At 43.9% G+C, this 17,156-nt stretch overlaps 1 protein-coding gene and 1 long non-coding RNA gene across 4 annotated transcripts in view; one reads left to right on the top strand and one right to left on the bottom strand.

The window, feature by feature from the left end:
* LOC147817720 (uncharacterized) overlaps positions 1-2,542 on the bottom strand; it is a 3,170-nt gene extending 628 nt beyond the window's left edge. Inside the window, exon 1 of the long non-coding RNA XR_015436108.1 lies at positions 2,414-2,542. This is a non-coding gene — a long non-coding RNA (uncharacterized LOC147817720). The remainder of the gene's footprint in view (positions 1-2,413) is intronic.
* Positions 2,543-3,833: 1,291 nt separating this feature from the next.
* The window catches only part of klf12b (Kruppel like factor 12b), a 39,167-nt gene continuing 25,844 nt past the window's right edge, over positions 3,834-17,156 (top strand). Inside the window, exon 1 of one of the 3 annotated variants that reach the window (XM_023430668.2) lies at positions 3,834-3,991. In XM_023430668.2, coding sequence (XP_023286436.1) covers positions 3,898-3,991 — 94 coding nt within the window. In that variant the 5' untranslated portion in view covers positions 3,834-3,897. Of the gene's footprint in view, positions 3,992-4,035; positions 4,301-8,379; positions 8,556-17,156 lie in introns of those variants that run through there. The other 2 variants (XM_023430670.2, XM_023430669.2) reach the window with 2 other exon arrangements.

Raw genomic sequence — 17,156 nt, 5'->3', positions numbered from 1 at the left:
GACTGTGCAGTAACAGGTTGTGTTTAGCTTCTCTGCTCCCTACTTCCTCGTCTGGCATGTCTGTTCTTTCAGTCCAGAGTCTAAAGTTCAGCCAGAGACAACAGGAGGGGAGCATCACATCTTTCACTCCTAGCATTTCACAACACACACGCATGCGCGCGCGCACGCACCCACACACACGTTATTCATTTTTGCTAAGTCAAATACAGGCTCCTTTAGCACAGTAAGAACGCTTCGCCCCCTCAGCATAGACATTTTGTAGTGTGTGACTAAATGATGAATGGTGTTACAATAATTTGATGAGATTGGGTCAGATGATGCAAGGGAGAAGAGTGTAATGATAATGCTCTTCTTGATGTCTTACAGCTTATTATGCCGCACCACAAATGATCCCCCCAGACACCCACGCCGTCTTTGAACTGCTCCCACCCCAGGGTGATGCATTAGCAACCTGTCTGGAGCTGGCGTAGCCTTAGGAGAGGTGCTTGTGTCTCAGGTGTTTAATAAGCCCTACTGGGGGCAACGGGATGAAGCTGAGAGCCCTGACTCGAGCACCCGACCGCCTTCAGATACCTCCCTTCACACGCCCGAGCCATCCCTGCTGTGACCCCTCCCCCATGTCCCTCGGACCATCTCCCATCATCCTCTCTCATTCTGCCTCCTCTTCAAACTCTCCCCGGCAAATCTCCGTATCCCCCCACCACCCTGCAACCCACCCCTCTTTTCCATCCACACTCCTCCCTCTTCCACCTCCCTGAAAGCGCTTGTTTGCGCTCCTCTCTGCCTGCCTTCCTTCAACGCATGCCAGGACTCCTCGGGCACCAGTTACACAGTGAGGATTTCATTTGAAAGAGCTCCTCAGGACGTCATTACAAGGATCATCACCAGGCCTCACGGCTGATGTTACATTAGTGTTCCATCACACATAGAGCCTTCAAAGCGCCTATTAACCAGCCAGCCCACTCATTACGTAAATCAGAATTTTTCTTGTCAGATTGGTAATATCACATTAATCTATAATTGACCATTCTCATGTTTTACACTTGAGACCAAATGATGAATAACCATAGATGAAGTGTCTGTGATTTTTATCCAATTGTACATCATCGTGGAGATTTTAAAACAACCAGGCAATGGGATCACAGATATGTCAAATGATGCTGAGAGGAGATTGACAGTGGAGGAAGTCTGATAATGTTTTGCGACCAAATCATGCTGCAATGTTTTCAAATGCCACAGACTTGATATTCTCACACAGCCTCAGTTGCATGACCCCTTCTGTTAGTCAGTAATATGTTACATTATTGAGTATTTTATGTATGTGCATGTTTTTTGGCCTCGTATTTATAGTTTATCTTTATTTTTATAGTGTGTTCACTTTCACCTGGTCTGATTTCAAGTGTTGTCCTGTTATGAAAGCTTTTGACTACTGACCATTCCAGTACTCCAACTATACAAAAAACAAAAAGCAGCGAGCATTTAGCTGAAAGTTCAACAGCACTTCAGTTCTGTTCAAGTTCAGTTATGTTTGTGTTTTTCAACCCTAAGAACTGTTGTCATGCCATTGTTCAGGGGGTTGTGCTTATGGGTATTGTAGTTGATCTCTTGGACCGAAAACCCCAAAACAGCCTTTCTAGATGTTTCCTGATGGTAGAAATTGCGTAACACAGACGTATTTCACCGCTACTCAGTAAAAATAAGGGTGAAGCTGATGTGAAAAGCTCAGTTATCCTGGTATCAGCTGTTATATAGTTCTTTAAATGTAGTCCAACATATAATCTTTAGAGAATTATGTCTAAAGTCATTACCTGTCATTAAACATGTTATCAAAATGCTTGAAAAAAACACCTTACAAGAACATTTAACCAGCTGATTAGACACACATTTTGTAATTATGCACCATTACAATTACGATCATGGCCATGTCATCCCTCATCTCCCCGCATCCATCCATTCATCCATTCATGCAACCAAGCCCTCTTCCCATTGGACACTTAGAGCCCCACCTATCTACACAGCCAGAAAATACTTCTTAATTCTCCCGTATACAATCGCCCACCTCCACCTCTCCGTCCAGCATATACAACCTTATTAATCTGGTCTTTCATTCCCTCCATCTCTTTTGTTCCATCCTCTCGTCTCCACCCAACCATTTCATCCTCCATTCATTGCAAACAGAAGACATACAGTACTATCTGGCGTGAAACAGAATGAATATTAAGTGGGTAGCAGTTGGATCAGCCTTACACTACTATTGTAAATAGTCCTTTTTCCCTCTCTCTCTCTCTCTCTCTCTCTCTCTCCATCATCTCTGGCTCTCTCAGCCATGCTCCTCCAGCTCCACGATAAAGCCTGCGCCATGTAAAGTGGTATGAGCTCCATCAGCCATGCAGATGAGTCCTGCTTCCTTTACCTTAATTAGAGCTCCCAGGGGACTGGCTGTGGGCGCTCAGCAGCATCAGCATCAGCATCAGCATCAGCCTCTCATACCACAGAGATACCTTTCATCAAGCTGGAGAACACCAGGAGGAAAACTGACATGAGTACAAGTGGCTCAGGCACTATACAGAGGAGAATTTAAAAGCAGTCATTATGTGGAAATGTTCCAGCATGTTATTCAAGGCTAGTTACTTAAACAGCAGGCAGAAATGTGACATTTTACTGTAGGAGCAGAAAACTAAAATCCAACGGAGAATAGCAAAATAGCACCTCTATTATCCACACAAACTTACAAATGTGTTGTGAAAATTTGGGAATTCAGCCAGTTAGAGCTGGAATGATAAGTAGATTAATTAATAAGTTGATCGACAGATGAAATGAATCTGTGACGATTTCAATAATCAATTAATTAAAAAAAAAAAAGTCTGATACACAGCTTTCGATTTGCTGTTTTTCTTAGGATTCCACGATAGTAACCTGAATCTTTCAGAAACTTTTAACTTTTAACTGACAGTCAGAAAAACAAGCCATCTGAATAGATCAACTTGAATGTACCGTTCTGACATTTTATAGAGCAAACTATTAATGAATTAATAAAAAAATCAATAATTAAAAATAATTAAAGATAAATGATACAATAATGAAAATTATAAAAGTCTGGTTTCCTTCCTAATATATATATTTATATATATATATATATATACCTAATATATAAGTTTTTGTTTTTTTTACATCTGTAATTATTTTGAATGCGGGTGTAAATAAATAACTAGACCTGTATTCTGGCATTTAAAGGAGAAATATATTTAAATGTAATAATTTTTCATACACAAATATCCATATAACTAACTATGACAACTTTATTATGGCAAATCACTTTATTGTTTAATCATTTGGTCCATAAAACCTCAGACTGTAAGATGACCATCACAATTCTCTAGAGCCCAATATTACTTCAATAAATTGCTTTTTTTTGTCTCCATTTAAAAAGCTGAATCACATTTTGGACATTTTTGCTTGAAAATGATTTAAACGAGTAATTGATTCTCAAAATGACCCTTTAATTTTCTGATCTACTAATCTGATCTAATGACAATAGATGGCATGTTTTAGTTAAAATATTTTAAACAATTTCATAACAGTATCAACCAAACTGAAACATTTAACTTTAGTACCACATGTGTAGGCCTATAAAGACTTATCAGTCTATTAATTCTCTGTAAATATCACACGACTAAACAAATATCTCGTAAATCAAACAGAGTTCAATTTATTCACTAAATCCGCTTCCCTGTGTACACCTTCCTCACCGGCCCCTTTAAACGGGGAGGTGCTCCGGTGCTCACCCCCAGACCGGGGCTCTCCGCTGTTCTCCGGGAGGGGTAGAGAGGGAGTTCGGGCTGGCTGAGAGCGGACGCGTCGGAAACCTCCCCGGAGGGGCCCCGTGTAATTCGATGCATGCTGTTAAAGCTTAGAGTATATTGTCTTCCCTTTGCTTATGAAGCCTCCACCCACCGGCCCACCCTACATTTAGCGGATCATGTGACTCGGGGTAAGTCATTTGCAAGTACAACAGTTCTCTGTGCGCTCCCATTCATTTCCTGAGAACTGCCTAAGCTGAGCAGCTGAGAGGCAGAAGGGGAGGGAGCTGCTCACTTACATACACTCACTCACTCACTCACTCACTCACACATACACACACACACACACACACACACACACACACACACACACACACGTACATACACGCAGAGTGAGAGGAGAGAAGAGGAGAGGAGAGGGAGAGGAGGAGAGGAGACAGAGAGGACTGTAGAAAGGAAAACAGTGTCCCAGTCTCCACGGCTCTGCAGCTTCTGACAAGGTCTGTGCATTTTTCTCGTCCTGTTCCTCTGCTGCTGCTGCTGCTGCTGCTGCTGCTGCTGTGTGCTTCATTTGTCACGTTGCTGGGCTTTGTGCTTGTGTTCAGTGCGTCTCGTTCAGCTGTCATTGCTCTGTCAAAGCAAATGACAACTCAGATCACCTATGGCATTGTGTCTGGCGTATGTCAGTGGGGGAAAATAAGAGACCCAGCGTGGTGCTGACTGGACATGTAACACTTATTCCCCACGTAAATTCATAAGCTGTCATGACAAGAGAGAAAAAAGTGATTATAAACCGAACGACAGCATAGGCAGCATCCTGACTTTACAGTGCCGGCACCGGTTGTGAAATCTCTTATGTGTCACTTATTTACTTGTAAAGCAACTTCAAAACATATCAGCTGAGCAGTGCAGTAGTGTTGTAGAATAATACTGACTGGGTGTCTTGGTGGGGAATATGAGAGTGTAAAGTGAGACAAACACCACACCAAACTCTCTCAGCACTTCTCAATGGAAAAAGTTTTCTGCTTGTCAGAGTTTTGTGCCCGTCTTAAGAGAGTTTTGTGTGTATGTGTGTGTGTGTGTGTGGGTGGGTGGGTGTGCATTTGTGTGAAGCATTGTGGTGTGTGTGTGTGTGTGTGTGTGTGTGTATGTGTATGTTTGACAGGCTTGTTTGCCTACCGTAGCCTACTGTAGCAGCTTAGAGACAGAGAGAGAGGAGGCTGTTAGCAACGGGTTAAACATTAGGAGGCTCGGGTAGCGGAGGAAGGACACTGGGGGGGAGGTGTGTGTGTGTGTGTGTATGTGTGGGAGTGTTGCAGGGGTGGTGTCTTGGATGTCATCGGCAGCGCTCTCACTTCCAGGGTAATAGTCATTGGTATTGATGGGTGGCTGTCAGAGAGGCAGAGAGCCACCAGGCTGGGGAGAGTGGCCGGGGGCTGGCCCTTGGCTGTTATTTTCAATTACAGGGGACCGGGGCAGAGCTGACAGCAAAGGCATTTGTACATCCAGCAAGGGGGAGGAGGAGGGTGTGTGTGTGTGTGTGTTGGAGGGGTGGGTGGGTCGGGGGGTGGCAGGAGGAGGGGAGGGAGCAAGAGAGCAGGAGGGAGGGAGCGAGAAAGGTGGGAGGGGGATGAGACTCTGGCCTCTGCTCCTGGGTTTGATGTGGAAACTGAGCACTGACCTCTGTGACTTTACCCCCGCGTTGTCGAGAGGCCCTGCTTTGCCTTTAACTGTGTAACAGCCGTAGGGTGTGTGTGTGTGTGTGTGTGTGTGTGTGTGTGTGTGTGTGTGTGTGTGTGTGTGTGTGTGCATGTGTTTAAGTAGGGGTGCCATCAACAAAAAAGAAGAGGAAAAAAAAAAAAGATGAGGGGGGCGGTGATATGTGTGTGTGTGGACGAGACCCCCTGCAGCTCACGGATGTTCAGCGAGTGAGATTAGTGCCCATTTAAACTCTCACTTAAATCCATTTACAAAGGGGCCTTTTCCCTGTGCGTGAATAAGCAGGCTGATATTACCACACATGTAGATTCCACAGTACACCGTGATTCAACAGGGAAGAAGAATCATATTGGAGCAATGAAGCAGGCAACATATAAATATATCCTGGCACTGACGAACAAATCAGTGAAGGTTGCTCTAAGGAGAGAGTGATAATACTTGACAATAATATCATCTTTCTGCAGGGTGTTTTTACAATAACGACACTATTGATGACAAAATGATGAGAGAATGGAGGATACGTTCGGTACATGTACGAACAAATCTTTAACACTGAATCTTTAAACCTAACTGACTACAATCAATCATCATTGTGACTGACATTGTGCCGTGAAACAGAAACATTAACAGAAATAAACTGGATAGGCTGCTGCGCTACTAACCGTAGCTACTAGTTTTATAGTGAACTGAATGTACCAGCTTCAACCAGCAACAGATTGAACATAGTATTGTAGCGAAGACTGCCAGAATCAGCACTGAACGTCGCGGCGACGTGTTCGCTTGCTGACGTTCAAAATGAAGTGCATTTGAACGGTGACACATTTATGAATCTTTATCCAGACTCACTGAAATGATTTGAGTCAGCAAAGTGATCCGTTGCTGAATTTTCCATGGAGTTCTTTTAAGCCGATTGGCATCTTTAGCTAAACAAACGTTGACCACTTTGGTAATTTCTTTTCCCTGTCTTGTACTGTGCATCACATGGAGTACGCCTGGTCACTTATTCACTATTACACTACAGAGTCTTCCAAATTAAGAAAAACACATTATTTGTTGTGTCACCATGCCCTCCAGAACAAAACATATGATCTGACTGCACCACTGGCATGACAACATTTTTTGTCAGCACCTAAGTGCTATGGTAAAGGTTTGGTTTGGTTTCGTTTAGGCACAAAAACAACTTGGTTCGGTTCAAGGGAAGATCGTGGTTTGAGTTAAAATTACTGGTTTGTTAAGGTTGAGGGAATCTATGGAACGACTGTAGTGATGGTAGTTGGTTGGGATACAGACAGCAGTCTCCCTTGTTAAAGTCTGAGGTCTTGTTGAGCCGTCCATCCACCCTGCTTGTCTCCCTCTGTGGACTTTGTGGCTCTATAACATCGCAGTCATAATTCCCGCAGCCAGTAAAGTGCTTTGTCACTCGAAAGTAAACATATGCTGTTTTCAGGTTTTTGCTGAAACGACTGACGCTGACATTTTTCTTGGGTCGACATGCGTCCATGTAAATTGTCGGTTTAGTTATCTAGACCAGACATCAGCTGTGGTTGTCTTTGGCTCGCCTTGCACTCAGCCAGGTGTTTCAGCTTGAGGTGGTTAAATGGGTTTGATGTGCTTTTGTTTGGTCATGATGATGTAACACTTGCAATATTAAATTTGATCAAATTAAAAACCATACTGGTATTATCACGAACATCATGATGCGGCATACCTCCAGTTGTTTTCCCTCCACAACTGCATCAAACTGCTGCTGCCACTGATTGCTTCAATGGCTCAACCCCCACCCCAAGACATGGTCCAAGGGCTTATGATAGAGATCAGTGCAGGTGGGGGGACTCAATTAAAAAGCCAATCACCCTCAGATAGACTCTATCTGTCCATCAACACCGCTCTGCCCAGCACATTTAATTGCTCGGCAGGATTCCCCCACTAAAGGCATCATCTGTCTGCCACAGATCACAACACACAAATTGGGTGTGTGTTGACAGATTGAATCTTACAGGAAGGAGTGCTGTGGTCTTGGATGTGCACTCCAACAACATGCAGGCTCACTGTCTTATTCAGGGAGATGTGAAATTCCCCGTATTACCCCTAATCAGTTGGGTTAACTGCTGGCATATTGACTGACTGCTGTATCATTGATCCAGCTGGGTGTTATGGAGTGTATCGTCATTGATTGCAGATCGACTGCAGTGCATGGTATGGCTGGATTCGTTTGGATCCCTGACTGTAAGCCAAGGAAATTTAAAAGGGGGGTGGGTGTACAAGGTGCATTGTGGGATGTCCTATGACCCTTGCTTATAGAGGTGCTGTAGTATCTCCACACCTGTCAAACCTGGACGTTCAGCCACAGGAGACTGCTGTATGCACAGACTCTGAACCCTACACACACTTACCCACAGGTTCTTACAATAGATTAGTGTGTCAAGGTCATGTATATACGTATGTATATATGTATGTGTGAAACAGACAGCAGCCAAATGGATGACTTTGCATAATGATAGATGTACCTGTCACTAAGCGAACTAAATCACCGAGACACAAGAGGTGACAGATCGTGAGGGTTAAACATCCAAAACATCTGCAGATACTTCATCTGCCGCTGTTTCATTGTCAGTAGTAAGACATGTGCTGGTAGTTATTTTGAACTTGCTGCGCATGAAAAAAAGACTAATATTTGTAGGTGATAGCAGCGAACTGAACTCCCCGTGCTGTTATTTCATCATGTCAGAAGATGACAAAATGTTCTTTTCCCTTTGCGTTTTCTCTTGTGGATTCAACCTTCGACCCCCAGTGTCCAGCCCACGTTTGTTTACCAAAATTGAGTTAAAGGGTGTACACGGAGTGCTAGAGCCTGTGTGTTTTGTGACAAACTGAGAGAGGGAGAGAGGGAGAGAGAGAGAGAGAGAGGGAGAGAGAGGGAGCACGGAAAGTATTGTGCAAAAGTGGTGACTCTGAGGTTGATAATCTAAATAGTGAACACAAACAGAAAGAACTACAAGCTAACATGGATGATTACAACTTGTCAAACATCAGTGTGTGAGTATTTGGAATTTTTTGCTGCATTCTTCTGTTGAATACTTCTATAGAGACACTCTAGAGAAACCAGGCTTATCTTTTGATAGAGAAAAGGAAACTGTCATCGAACAACAAACAGATGTAAAGGGAGCTCGATTTTTAGATGATGTTGTCTGGCCAGTGCACTGATCCAACTTTTCTTCTAGTAATGACACCATCTCTAGAGCTGCACACTCACTGCTTACTGGAAATGACTCATATGTGCAGAGCTTGCCCCCAGACTCTGATTTAAAGTTGCTCGACATGTTTCCATGGCTAGGATGGAAAGGTATGTCAATCTCGCATAGTCTCTCTGTGGTGATGTTTCCTCTTTCAACCAAGTGTCTTGTTTTGCTTCGGCCAAATATGGCGGGTTAACAGAAGGAGGGAGAAAAGGAAGGAAGCCAAGAAAAGAGGATGGAAGAGCATTCAAAGTCAGCATTTTCAGATTGTTATGGACCAATTTTGAGCTGGTATTGCAGGAAGAGTTTGCCTTTACAGAGTCTTTGGGCTGCTGCATCTCCTCTAGCCTCAGTGCAGATGGTTTCAGCGGACCTGCACAAGGATGCTGCACGGACCACTGTGAACTTCGTTTCCAGTTGTACTGTAGGTCAACTGTTGGGAGAGGAAATTATGCAAACAACATGTGGAATCCATTTGGTGGTGGTGGTGGTGGTGGGGGGGGGGTGCCTGTGGCATTCCACAGGCTCTTTGGCTTTAACGCAACCGAATGTCGGTTCATGCAATGCGCCATGACTCCCCTCGATTAGCTGCTTCAACCAGGTATCAACACGGCACAGCATCAGTTGAAAAAGAGAGGAAAAATAATCGAAGTGAAGGCATGAGTAGATGAGTAATAGAGGTAAACACAGCTGCTGGCTTTTATTGAGTGGTGTTGGAGAGCTGGAATGGGTCAAACCAAGGGGAAAAAACTCAGCGAGCGAAAATAACTGCGCACACATTTGATGTAATAAGTGTCAGTGTGTAGGAATGTTTTGGTTGGTCCGTTATTGTCTGTTTCCATATGTGCTGTGTGTTGGGGTGGATTTGGTTGTGTCAGCACAAAGTGAGGTTAGATAGGGTAGGCACTTCATGATGCTGCATCAAGAGGACTCTGCAAGACTATTAAACACTAAGACAAATGCATGCGTGCATGCGTGCTTGTGTGTGTGTGTGTGTGTGTACCTGTGTACATGCGTTTGTTTGTACCACAAGAGATAGCAAGTGAGAAGAAAGGGCAGAGGGAGAGAGCTGGAAAAAAAAAAGTGTGTGTTTAAGTGTTTGAGCTGCTATTATTTCTACGTGAGTTGCTTACAGTAGATACTGTAGATGAGTCAGTGTGTTGGTGCCTGTGCATGCTTGCATTGTGTGCAATTATTGTAAAACATCTAGGTCGATCTTTAAGAGTGCATGTGAGTGCACATGTGCTGTGATGCATTCAGTAGACAAGCTATTGTGAGTAGTATGTACACAGTGCATATGTTGGGGGAGGGATCGCTCACACAAACACACACACACATTCAGACATACATGTTAGAACACAAACGCACACACGCACACACACACACATACAGTATCAAAGCCTCGAGGGATAAAAGGCAGTAGCCTACTCAAAGAATCCCCCATTAGAGCAGGAGTGTACTGTCATCCCTTGGGGAGGGGAGGAAGAAGAGAGAGAGTATGTGGGTGGTTGGCGGTGATAGTGGTGGTGGGAAGGATGCAGGTTATTGTGAGGATGCTAATCTAATGCATCCCACCTCCCTGTAAGGGCAGCCGATGAGAGCAGGGTTTCGCTCTGACCCTCAGTTTCAGTAAGCAGAGAGCAGCTATAACCTCTGCATGAGAGGAGCGGTGACTGAGTGCCGTGAATCACTTGCTTATACGTTCACGTACCGTATATTCTCACGGGCTTTTATTCTGAAACACACTGGCTATATTATTTGATGTTTCTGTTTTGTTGTGGTTTCCTCACACCGGAGCTGTTAAACCATTCCGGGGCAAAACATTCACCAGGGTTCCAGTGTTTTATTCACTGTGAATTCAGTACCGGACTGTGCCCACGATGCGCCTCTGTCAGTTTGAGATAATTATTAAGTGCTGCAGCGTGGTCACCTCAGCCCAGGACCTGTGCACCGAGAGTAAATAAGAGACGAGTACAGAGTCACTTAGTGCATTTTTTATTGATCCAATGGAGCTAACCTCTTTCTCTTTATCTCCCTCCTTCTTTCTCATGCACACATACATTATGGACCTAAACCTCAACATAAACATGCAAAGAATATTTGCTGTGTCTTTCTAAGAGGCTGTGCCAATTGCTCCATGTGTTTATCCGGGTTTGCTCAGCTCCACCTCCCCCTCCTTCGGTACAAGTGAGGTTTTTGTGTCAGAGGCTATTTTAGATGCACAGCCACTGACCCTACTGCATTTACTGAGGTGTGTGTGTGTGTATGTGTATGTGGGTGTTCGTGCGTGTGCGTGTGAAGGGTGTTCTAGAGAGGTCACCCGATTATGTTGAAACAAGAAGACATCACAGTGCATTGGAGCTTTAGTAGCTGTTTTGTGGCGTCTGTTTGTGGTTTCTTCAGAGCGGAACTCGATCTAGCCCTCGCGCAGAATATTTAACTTATTATTTCTCATGATTACATCAAAATGATCTTCAATTGGATATAAACTGCTTAGAATGGTGTCACAAATTGCTTTGACTTCTGAGTCAAAGCTCACTTGAGTAATGCCACCTCACTTTAGAGCTGTCACGGTCACAGCTTGTTTAGCTGTTTCTCTGCTGCATTTGAGGCACATGATGCAAGAGGATGTCAGACTCTTCTGTTTACCTCTCTCCGGAGCACTGTGGAGGAGTGTGTGTGTGTGTGTGTGTGTGTGTGTGTGTGTGTGTGTGTGTGCATGTTTTATGTGCATGCATGGTTGTGTGAGCACACTGTAGGTGTGTGTGGGAGGCTGTTTGTGTTGAATGGGCATCTATATTCTTCTTTCATGAGCAGAGCTGCAATATTGAGAGACAGAGTTTTGTGTGTATGTGTGTGTGTGTGTGTGTTTGTGTGTGTGTGTGTGTGTGTGTGTGTGTGTGTCTAAGATAAATATGGTTCATTGTGGGTGCAGGCAAAGGTCACAAGGTTTGTGTGTGTGTGTGTGTGTGTGTGTGTGTGTGTGTGTGTATGTATGTGTGCGGTAGCCAGATTGTAGAACAGAGCAGGGGCTCAGGAAGTCGTCTTCATAAGAAGTGCGTTTGACATGCAGACAGAGACACAGACAAACCAGACGGCGACGACTCTTCTTTTCGCTTTGAGTGTTTCCTCTCAGAATAAATAGCTTCTTCATTTCCCACAGTTTCACAAGACCTTAGATGGCTGAGGCGGTATCAGCGGAGGTGGGGATCTTTCACAAAGATAAAGTCACAGCAAAAAAAATTAGAAAAGTTCACAAAAGATTTCCCTTTGTCATATTGAAAGCTGATATTTTACAAATGTTTATAGGTGCTGAGTTTTCATCCCAACATTTGACACCTTAAAGAGACACTAGAGATGCATCTGACTGAAGTATTATGACTGGCACAACTTGATTATTTTCAAAGTGTGCGACGTTGCCAGTGCCTGAGATTTAAAAAAAAAAAAATTGTGTTCAGTATGTTGAGCTCTGTTTCGGCCGACTTTTTGAGCACCTTTAATGAAAAACTGTACAGTTGTTTTCAAGTGTAGACCTACTGTAGTAGTTGTGGTGCTGTATGTAGTGTCCACTCAGCAAACAAATACTTTTCATGTGTGTGTGTGTGTGTTTGTGTTTGTGTGTGTGTGTATGCTGGTGAGGGCAGTGGACTTGAGCTGCATCCGGCAACCTCATCCCCCTCATCCCGACAGGATTACTGACATAGGATCCCCCTGCCCCTGGCAGAAATAGCAAGGACCCAAGGGCAATCCACCAGAATATGGGAACTTCCGTGGGCCTTGCTTGTGAGTGCGACTGTGTGTGGTTTGTGTTGTGTGTGTTGTCTGTGTATTTACATGGGTATCAACTCTATAAATGGAGCTGGTTTCCTCCCAGGTGCTTAGCTCCCTGGCTCAAGAACAGGAGTTTACTGCTCTTTCTCTCTCTCTCTCTCTCTTTCTCTCTCTCCACACACACACACACACACACACACACACACACACACACACAAATTATTCCTCCTCAGTCTTACCTACTCGTCATGTGTTGCTCCTGCTGTAGAGGAGGTTGTATCAGACTGTACTGTAAAGTATTAGATATGTACAGGAACTTTCATAATGAGGAGTGCAGGAGTAAAAAAAATATTGCACACCACATTGTTGCTGAGTTGATTTCCACATACTGTATCAAACCCTTCATTTAACCTTACATAATGCACAGCACTTCCTCTGCTATTATAAAATATACAATTTAAAACATGAAATACGATGGTGTGTAATTTAAACTCAGTGGAAAGAGTCTGTTTTTCTTCATTGGGTCACAAACATACTTTTTCTTTTTTCTTTTTTCTTTTTTTTGGAGCTGGGTTTCACCACAATGGAGTTTGATTTGTATTCTGAAGTACAGATCAATCCAATCAATACTCACCCTTTGCCACCTCCATTCAGCCTTTGCAAATGGTTTTGGTGTCCCTCTTTGGAGCTGTCTCGGTCTATTCTCCTCTGTGTCTTTGGCTTTATAAATGTCCATTTTTTTTCCCCATACATGGCATCTTATTGACAATCATTTTGTCAATAATATCCTCCCTCACAACCAGCCCTAAGTGCGGTCATACAAGGCTCTCATTAAATCATGAGTCAGTTTCTGAGCGTCAGTGCTGTATTTTGTTGCCAGTGACAGGCTCTTTAAATAAAATGATCCTTTATTTTGTGTTTATTGCGCTTCCGGCTTTTGTGACATCAACAAACAGAACCGCCGTGCGGTTTTTGAATCGCTGGCTACATGACTTGAGTAATAGAGGACTCAAAGGGGGACTCAAGGACAGTCACTCATGGCTGCCTCATCAGGTGAAGCTCGGATAGAGTCAGACAGATGCGTTATGACGTTCAGTTTAACCAGATAAGCTCCCCAAGTTTGTCTGTATGTCCCAGAAATGAAAACATCCAACACATGAGAAGAGGGTTCTGTCTAATAATAGCTGTGAAGAGAGCTGCGTTGTCCCTCTTTGGAACTGATTTATTCCCAGAGGAAAAGGACAGGGCATTTTAAGTGCATCAGTTGAGTGCATCTCTAAGGGGATTTTAACCCTAAAGGTAACTTTTTTCTCTCTTTTTTTTCAAAGTGTAGTGCACATACACTGGTTTGATGCCATTGTACTTGTCGGTGGGGTTAGAGAAGTCCACGCTCCTATGAGCAGTGAGGTAGCAGCTCTCTGCTCTCTTGAGCCCCGTTCAAAAATGTCCCAGAAGCATCCGAAAGACTTTGCTTGCGGCTCCTGCCAAGGAAAATACGGCTTATGAAATGGAAATTCTGAGACCATTCACAGAGTGCCAGGAATGATTAGAACAAAAAAAAAAAAAGACTGTGTCCATCTCAGTACATCTAGGAGTGAAGTCGTAGGGAAAACATACATCTCCACCTTTCTCACATAGACACACACAGAACAAATAGCACTGACACTGTTTATCTGGTATGTGATGTTTAGAGTTAGAAAGTTGTTAAAAGGGCAACTCCACCAATTTTTATTCACAAAAGTCAGTCAAGTTATGTTGTTGTATGTCTTCCGAGGCTCTACAGGTTTTAATTAGTCAGATATGATACACAACGCCCTGATGATGCTGTAAGAGGCTAGAATGGTCTCATGATAAAGTAGTACTGGTTGCATTATGGGAAACGTAGGTGGTTTGACGCATACTAGGGACTTGAAATCAAGATATCTTGGCCTCTGTTGCCTTGATTTGGAACGACCTTATGGAAGTGCACCGCTGCTTTGCTGGGATACACCTTTGTGAGATTTTGACACTTTGAGGGAATTTTTAGAGTTCACCATAAGTTTTTATCTGAACAGAGGAGGAAGACACACTGTGGGGGGGCTTAAGTCAGCCATTTTTGAAGTTCACCATTTGATCTGCTTTAAGAGGAACTCTACGTCAGATCTTGTGTGGATAAGACAAAGGCAGACATCAGAAGCTACAAACTGTGAAATTTAGAATTTAATGTTTGAAGCCTTCTTAGCTATTTAAGGTGTTAAATCTTATTGCTTTTGAAGATAATGATCACTCTATGTTTGGATTATCTTATGTTTGGACAAGCCAAAGGGCCTCTGAGTTAAGCAGCTTTTAGCCGGACTAGTTTAACTGGTTTTACGAATTAACTAATGTTGAGCAACAAAATTGATTTTTCAATTTCGGGAAACATTTCAGAAAAACTGACACCACGTCAAAAAATCAGATTCTGGTTTTGACTAAATATGATGTGTCTGTATTTTGCCCTTGTAGAGCAGCACTCACCTCTGGGGGTTGAAGGTTTCAGTCTGCTGAACCTTTGACCACACCAGGCGCTGTTATTTGGCTGGGTGCAGTTACTCTTTAAGTAGTAACTCTGCAGGGAAGCATTTGAATGACTCTCAAGAACAGAATGAGGCCAATAAGATGAGGTCACGAACAGACACAGCCTAACATGAAGCAGACTGAGGTTGAGATTGAAATCAGCTGTGATTCAATTGTGGCACTATTGTGTCTGCACTGCGAGCAAACAAGATAAATATGTTTTTTTTTTTTTTTTTAAAAGCATATATCAGACCTTTGTTTTCCAGGGTCTAGAAAAGTGTTGCTCAGCTACTTCTCTTTTTCTAGTGTTTTCTTTGTTACCTGTCTAATGAGCATGCTGCGAGCGTCCTCAGCTTTCACTACTTTTCTAAAAGTTGCACTGAGTGTCTCAAAAGAGAGGAAGTGGAGGAGTTTGCTGGTGAGCTAGTAGATGTGTGCTTGTTATCAGGCCAGTGTGTCACATTGGGGTGTCCAGGGGCACAGAAGAGGGAAGTGAGCTGTGGCAAAGAGGCCAGCAGTGCACAATACAGGCAAAACACAGGAAGCGCTCATCTCACATCACCTACAGCGCTGTGCTTTTTATGCATTTGCACTTGTAGCACTAGTTAACCATTTGTTTGTGATTTTGCAACATTAGAAATGTTTTTTCCTCGCAGTTTCCCCTCTCCTGCTTTCCCCTTTTTCTTTCTCTCCTCTCTTTGGTGGAGGACCGGGTGGGAGGGGGGCTGTTGGCATTCTTGCACCGTGTGCTTTGCGCTCGACCGGGCCTTGGCTCGGGTCCATATCCCCTCTCTACCCTCTCTCGCTTCTCTGACTACCGCCCCTCCTCCTCCCCGACTAAACACCCCCCCCACACACACACCCCCCACCCCACCCAACCTCTTCAACTCCCCTTGGTTGCTTCCCTAACCACCAATCCTGCCAGCAGCTCTGTGCTCTTCAACAAGCCCCCACCCTTACTCACTTCTCTTACTATCACCTTCCTTAATCCTTACCCATGTGTCTACAATAATTCATTGCACCCCTCCCACACCCGCCCCCATACCCCCAATCCTTTTCCATCCCTCTTACATCCCAGACCGTGGCAGCAGGTCCAGCCTCTGTGACACAGATGCACCCAGTTGCTCTGGGCGCTCAACATGGGAACAAAGCATTGGCGGGGCCCGTCTGTTGTAGTGTGTTTCAGGGTGCGTGGTGTTGTGTGTGTGTGTGTATGTGTGTGTGTGTGTGTGTGTGTGTGTGTGCGCATGTATGAAAGATAGAGAGAGAGATAGAGATGAGAGAGGATGCAGAGTAGAGTACACACAGCCAGATACTAAAAGTGCTTTCATGAGTTTGTTTAAGCTTAACTTTCTCCTTAATAAAAAATGTGTTTGGTTGCTGTGTGAGTGAACATCCAGAGATAGTATCAGGCAGGATCTGTCTTCACACTCGCATGTACTGGGAGAACATGAACTTGCGGTGATTTACACCACCCACTCAACCAACGCACACCTTTTGAGCTTTTGTCCAATAAAAATACTTCCTGTTTAAAGCTCAGCGATTAACAATGAATAATTGCCTAAAGAGAATCCATCTTCATTTGATTCATAATGTGAATAAGGCATGAAGTCATGAATCGAACCCCCGAGAGTCATCCTGTGGGGCTTCATGTTCATGTTGTGCGTGTGAAAACATCTGCACATGTGTATATGAGTGGATGATGTCACTGCTATATGAGGTCAGCATCTGGTCTCAGAAGGTCAGAGGTTGTCTGGGGAAGTTCGTCACCTCTAATTGATCCAGCTAGTCTGTTCAGGGGTCGTTTGGCTGAGCTTTAGCCTTTCACTCCGCCTGGCTGCTATCGCCTCAGTCAGTCAGCACAGAGCCGATAGCCATCAGCGAGCGGCGAGATAGTGGACCTGAGGTCATAGATGTGGATATGTGGTGGGAGTTTCATTTCGTACTTGCATTAACAGGGACACAAATGAGCATAAACAGAGAAGCGAAGAGAGCAGCAGACACTGGAATATGTTTATTTCAAGCTTTTCCACTGCTGGAACTGCCCTCAATCTTCACCTGCTCCCTTTACCTTTTTTAAAAAAAAATTATTTTA

The sequence above is a fragment of the Seriola lalandi genome, unplaced genomic scaffold, assembly GCF_002814215.2.
Source record: "Seriola lalandi dorsalis isolate HSWRI2012SDOR001 ecotype SW California unplaced genomic scaffold, Sedor1 jcf7180002054908, whole genome shotgun sequence".
Lineage (NCBI taxonomy): Eukaryota > Metazoa > Chordata > Actinopteri > Carangiformes > Carangidae > Seriola > Seriola lalandi.
Note: the sequence above shows the minus strand (reverse complement) of the source record. Positions and strands in the feature narration are given on the sequence as shown.